The 6797-nt window shown below is 35.1% G+C and overlaps 1 protein-coding gene across 1 annotated transcript; it reads left to right on the top strand.

Annotated features, from left to right (window-relative positions):
- The first annotated feature begins 4061 nt into the window (after positions 1 to 4061).
- Positions 4062 to 5949, top strand: LOC149452507 (olfactory receptor 5P68-like). The gene has a single exon (XM_089689173.1). It carries the CDS (start codon positions 4062 to 4064, stop codon positions 5034 to 5036), a length of 975 nt encoding a protein of 324 aa, XP_089545299.1. The 3' UTR covers positions 5037 to 5949.
- The last annotated feature ends 848 nt before the right edge of the window (positions 5950 to 6797 follow it).

The following is a 6797-nucleotide window of genomic DNA, read 5'->3' on the forward strand; positions in this document are numbered from 1 at the left end:
CAAGTCAAACTACTTGGATTTCAAGGTCTTTATAAAGTCAAGATTCCGCTGTTCATTGCATTCCTTCTAACATACTTGAGGCTGCGTATCTGCGTACTGTTAAAGGTTACACATGAGTCCTATTTAGCACTCTCTCCATATCTATATTTTGGAACCAAATAAATAAATAAATATTGTATATAACTAAAAATTCAATAATAATCTATATCCATAATACTTAAATTCATAATTGCATAATACTTGAATCCATGATTGAAGTGAATCAAAAAAATTTCATTAATATTTGTAAATCAATGCATAAAAAACTGCGTGCCTGAAAAACTATTAAAAAGTGAAAAAATATATAATGATATATAATGAAAATATAAAAAATAAATAAATTAAAATAAACTGGAAGAAAATTTTGTATGAATTAATAATAGTTCAGTTCATACGAATTTGAGATGGTAATGTGAATCAATCTGATTGGCGTGGTAAGTCTATGTTCATGACATGAACCTCTCTCTCCTTCCTCCTCTCTTTTCTCCTCAATTCAGCTTTTCTCAATTAGGACTTTCTCCTCTATCTGCTTGGCTTATTCCTCCATGAACGATACATACATAGAAAAGGGAAAAAGAAACATAGTGTCTTATCCTGAGTAAAAATGTTTAATGAGCTTCTGATCTCCCACTCACATGGTATCAGCAAAAGTAACGCTTTTGTGTAAATAAATCCAGGTCCTCCTGCAAACAGCCCTGCAGGTGTGTGTGTGTTCACTCGCTATACTCGCCGTTTCCTCTGTGGATGCGTGATGACGTCACCGCCCCTCCCCTACGCGTTACGCTACAGGGACTCGTAGCTTCCTCTGGGGGATGTAGTTTTACATGTCATCCTGCACCGAAGGTTATATATATCCTACCGACGCCATTTTTGCTATGATATAATCGTTCTTGATGCCCCCTCCATATTAAAGGAGTCCAAATTGAACCACAATTTTAACAATGTAATATATATTAATAGTGCGCCTCTTCATCCTCCGGCTGCATATCGAATGCTTCCACACACACCTTTCACAATTGGGATTGCAAACTCCTACTTTTACATCGCCATAAAGATAATGATAATCATTACTATAATCTCCACAATTTTCATACCATATCTCCATAATAAACATTTTAATTCATTTATAAACATTTTTAATAGAAATAACCTTAAAATGAATATGACAATAACTAATTTAATAATATGCTAAAATATTAAAATAAAATAAAAATAAAAATAAAAAATATAAAATATAAATAAAAAATAAAATAAAAAATTATAAAAATAAAAATGAAAATGAAAAATAAAAGTAAAATAAAAATAAAAATAAAAATAAAAATAGACATAAGAAATAAAAATAAAAATAAAAATAAAAAATAAAATAAAAAATAAAAAATAAAATAAAATGAAAATAAAAATAAAAATAAAAATACAATTAAAAATAAAAATAAAAATAAAAATAAACGTGATAGAAAATTAAAAAATGAACCTATTGCTAAAATATTTAAATATTCAACGGTACAAAAATTAAATATTGTAATATAAGTGCTAAAGAAGCATCAACCTTGCCTTAAAAATTATTTTTATATACTATTCTTTAATTGACGTTTTTAACGTTAACACATCTATATTTCCCCATAGTATTTTACTCTATATAAGAAATATGTTCTTATGCTCCTTAATGTATATTAATATCAATAATCACTCAGGAAACCTTTTATTTTATTTTTTATTTTTATTCTTATTTTTATTTTTATTTTTATTTCTTATGTCTATTTTTATTTTTATTTTTATTTTTATTTTACTTTTATTTTTCATTTTCATTTTTATTTTTATAATTTTTTATTTTATTTTTTATTTATATTTTATATTTTTTATTTTTATTTTTATTTTATTTTAATATTTTAGCATATTATTAAATTAGTTATTGTCATATTCATTTTAAGGTTATTTGTATTAAAAATGTTTATAAATGAATTAAAATGTTTATTATGGAGATATGGTATGAAAATTGTGGAGATTATAGTAATGATTATCATTATCTTTATGGCGATGTAAAAGTAGGAGTTTGCAATCCCAATTGTGAAAGGTGTGTGTGGAAGCATTCGATATGCAGCCGGAGGATGAAGAGGCGCACTATTAATATATATTACATTGTTAAAATTCTGGTTCAATTTGGACTCCTTTAATATGGAGGGGGCATCAAGAACGATTATATCATAGCAAAAATGGCGTCGGTAGGATATATATAACCTTCGGTGCAGGATGACATGTAAAACTACATCCCCCAGAGGAAGCTACGAGTCCCTGTAGCGTAACGCGTAGGGGAGGGGCGGTGACGTCATCACGCATCCACAGAGGAAACGGCGAGTATAGCGAGTGAACACACACACACCTGCAGGGCTGTTTGCAGGAGGACCTGGATTTATTTACACAAAAGCGTTACTTTTGCTGATACCATGTGAGTGGGAGATCAGAAGCTCATTAAACATTTTTACTCAGGATAAGACACTATGTTTCTTTTTCCCTTTTCTATGTATGTATCGTTCATGGAGGAATAAGCCAAGCAGATAGAGGAGAAAGTCCTAATTGAGAAAAGCTGAATTGAGGAGAAAAGAGAGGAGGAAGGAGAGAGAGGTTCATGTCATGAACATAGACTTACCACGCCAATCAGATTGATTCACATTACCATCTCAAATTCGTATGAACTGAACTATTATTAATTCATACAAAATTTTCTTCCAGTTTATTTTAATTTATTTATTTTTTATATTTTCATTATATATCATTATATATTTTTTCACTTTTTAATAGTTTTTCAGGCACGCAGTTTTTTATGCATTGATTTACAAATATTAATGAAATTTTTTTGATTCACTTCAATCATGGATTCAAGTATTATGCAATTATGAATTTAAGTATTATGGATATAGATTATTATTGAATTTTTAGTTATATACAATATTTATTTATTTATTTAGAGCACTTAGATTTATTAATTTTGGAGCGCGGTACAATATAGATATATGAAATTAACATCCATACACCTGGAGAGGGTGTAAAAAGTACCTGGCGATCTAAATATTTAATTATTTAATCAAGCACGTCAATTGATTTATTAGTCGTTCACTTTATTCATAAATTCAATATTATTAGTATTTTCATACACTGAATTTATTGCTTTATAAGTAAGAAAACTTCTAGTGGCTCACAAGTATTTCATTAATTTATATTTTGGAACCAATCACTACACTATAGTGTCCCTTTTATACTCTCCTTCTTCTTTCTACATTCTCTGTTTAGTACTTGACTGGCAACCAAGACCTTCAAAACTGACACTCAGCAGCCACTTTTTTAGAATCACCTGTTCAATTGCCTGGTACCACAAATTGCTAATCAGCCAATCACATGGAAGCAACTCAATGCATTTAGGCATCTAGATGTGGTGAAGACAACTTGCTGAAGTTCAAACTGAGCATCATAATGGAGAAGAAAGGGGATTTAAGTGACTTTGAACATGACATGGTTGTTGGTGCCAGACGGGCAGGTCTGAGTATTTCAAAAACTGCTGATCTACTGGGATTTTCACGCACAACCATCTCTAGAGTTTACAGAGAATGGTCCAAAAAGAGAGGCAGTTGTGTGGACAAAAATGCCTTGTTGATGTCAGAGGTCAGAGGAGAATGGGCAGGGTGGTTTCTGAGACATTCAGATGGTAGGGTCAGAATTTGGCGTAAACAACATGAAAGCAAGGATCCATCCTGCCTTGTATCAATGGTTTGGGCTGGTGGTGGTGTAATGGTGTGGGGGAGATTTTCTTGGCATTAGCAAGGTGTACCGAATAAAGTAGCAGGTGAGTGTACAACCACCACAGAAATAGCAAAGCTTTTGTCCAGTGTAGGCATAGACATTGATATTAGTGTGTTTTTGAAAAAAAAGAAAATTCTGTAAATACTGTATTATCTATCGTGCTTATTCATATTTTATTGTTTAGGAAAAAAACTCATCTTTAGTATCTTCAATTGTTGTCCAGGTGAAGAATGTGTGAGCCCAACCAGACTCAGGTCACACAAATAAAACTACTTGGATTTCAAGGTCTTTATAAATTCAAGATTCCGCTGTTCATTGCATTCCTTCTAACATACTTGATGATAATAAGTGGAAATGTTTTAATCATTCTTTTAGTTACAACTGTTGATCAGCTTAAAATTCCAATGTACTTCTTTCTCAAGTACTTGGCTATGTCTGATGTCCTACAGGCCACCATTGTGGTACCCATGACACTTGACATCATCCTCAAAGATGAAGGAAGATTATCGCTGTATGTTTGTATTACTCAGCTCTATTGTGTTTGTATATGCACCTATTTTCAATGTTTTCTGATCGCCACCATGTCCTATGATCGGTATTTGGCTATCTGCAATCCATTACGATATCCCTCACTTATGAATTCTCATGTTTGCTTCCAGGTGATCATTGGGTTATGTTTCTTTGCTACTATTTTAGTATCAAGTGAAATGATTGTGATATACAGGTATGATTACTGTGGATTGAATTATATAGACCACTTTTACTGTGATTTTTACCCACTGATTGAATTGACCACCTCAGATATTTCTGGTTTGAAGCTACAAGATTTTATTATCTCAATAATTACAACGTGTTTACCATTTGCTTTTATTATAATAACTTACATCTGCATCATAGTCCCTATTCTGAAGATATCTTCTGTTCATGGGCGTAGAAAAGCCTTCTCCACTTGCAGTTCCCATGTAACCTTGGTTGGGGCTTTCTTTGGGGCTTTGATCATTGTCTACATGACACCATCTGATGAAGGCTCAAGCCACTTGAATAAGTACAGATCATTGTTGTATCTTGTGGTTTCTCCGTTGATAAATCCAATCATTTACAGCTTAAGAAACCATGAGATCAAGGCAGCTCTGCAGAAAACCTTAGCCGATTTTAGGAATTTGTGTCCAAAAGTAAAGAAACTGCGTGTTTTGGCACTCTTATAGCCCTTAAAGAAGTCTACCTTTTTATATCATCTATACAGGCTGGGATTATGGTACTTTTTCTCAAATGTAATATCTGTCTTAAACTAATGTTTGTATCAATTTACTTAATAAAGTGTATGTAAATTTAGCACCTTCCTAGGAAAGCTAGGGGGAGTTAGTTTATTATTTTTTGGCAGCAGGCTGAATAGCTGCCCAGTAGAAATAGCCAGATGGGTCAAATTTGGGTCAGGGCTGAGAGACTTTGCAGATCAGCTCTCAGAAACCTCCCCCTGATCTAGAGATTTGGAGAAGTTTCTAGAACTCAGTGAATGGGGAGAAGAAGTGGCTGAGCTGTATACCTAAAGGATCTCAGTCAATCCCCAAGCAGGAGGCTTGCAAGCCTTTAGGCATAGTTGAGCCTGCTCAGTAGGAGAGGAAGAGTTCAGGTGGAAGATGTAAGAGCAGTAACTGAAGTGTGGAGCCTGGAAGTGGGCCCAGGGAAGGGGCCTGTCTGTAGGTGGATGTTAGACAGGAGGAAAGCAGAACCATCAGTCCCCTGAGAGGACCATCTGTGGAGCTATGGAAGGAGCCATCCCAGCAGAAGGCCTGAAGGTAGCTGCCAACCTGCAGCCTACATAAGAGGGACAGTGAGTACTTCTACACCCCTTGGACTGGAATAGGGGAAAGGGCATTTGGGTGGGAAACCTGACCAGCCCCCAGCTGGACTGTACTTTTAAAGTGTCAGACTCTAGATCCCCTTGTCCAGGGATCTCTACACCAGGAAAGGCTGGAGAGCTCTCCAAAGAAGAGAACCCCTTCTGAGCACTTGTATATAGTTTCAGGACGTTGTCCTCAGTTAAACAGTTCCTTGGGCATCCCATGTATCCCTCATCCCCATCCAAGTTTTCATCCCTTAATAAAATCCAAAAAACAAGTTTAGGACTGTTTACTGCCTCTGAAGTGCAAGTCTGGAAGGAAATGCGTGTTGCCTGGCTGTGCAGGACTATAGGGGGAACCAAAACTTCAGCAACTCATAGGGGAGTAGTGCTACATATGCCCCAAATTTTCTTTCAGTATGTTAACCATTATGTATTTTTATACAGTATAGCAAACAATAAATAATACAGCATATACAATTGTTGATATTGCATATATAATTAACCGGCATCCAAGCATGTCTTTTTTCCCATGGAGAAAGGGAAACCATGTGCTTCAGAGGATGCTAAACCCTGAAGCTTTTCAGATTGGCTGATGGACTACTCCCTCCCCTGGATTAAGCCCGTTGACTTGCCTCTATTTGGATTTGTGAGCAGAAGCTAATCGTCTAAGTTGCAGTTTATCTATAGTCCCCAGATCTGGATGTTAAAAACTGTTCCAGTGTGCCTAGTGGGGTATTCCATCTTATAGTTTTCAGCTGCAAGAACTCAGTCTGCTCCTAATAATTGCCTAAACCTTGTGCTTGTCATCTGATGGGAATTTAGATTGTTCCAGTCTACTTTCATGTCCTACCCATGCTCTAACGTTCTCCTGGGCTACTGCTGGAAGTGATAGACTGTTGCTACTACATAGTGGAGAGGTGTCTCTGCTAAGCCTGTGTCTAATATTCTTCTGGTACACATTGGGGAATGAAAGAATGTGCTGCTTTTCCTTAGAGAAGTGTCCTCTGCAAATCTGTGCTCAGGTTTTTTGGAGTATCCCATACCCCATTGTCCTCCCCAGTTACAAGTTTCAGCAATATATCAAGAAAAGGCATCCGCTAGACTGATTACTGAGCCACAGAGG

This window comes from Staurois parvus, unplaced genomic scaffold, assembly GCF_062004578.1.
Source record: "Staurois parvus isolate SC_StPar_1 unplaced genomic scaffold, SC_StPar_1.0 ptg000470l, whole genome shotgun sequence".
Taxonomy (NCBI): Eukaryota; Metazoa; Chordata; class Amphibia; order Anura; family Ranidae; genus Staurois; species Staurois parvus.

Bases quoted from the DNA above. Each gene is read 5' to 3' on its own strand.
- LOC149452507 (XM_089689173.1), top strand. From the start codon at position 4,062: ATGTGTGAGCCCAACCAGACTCAGGTCACACAAATAAAACTACTTGGA.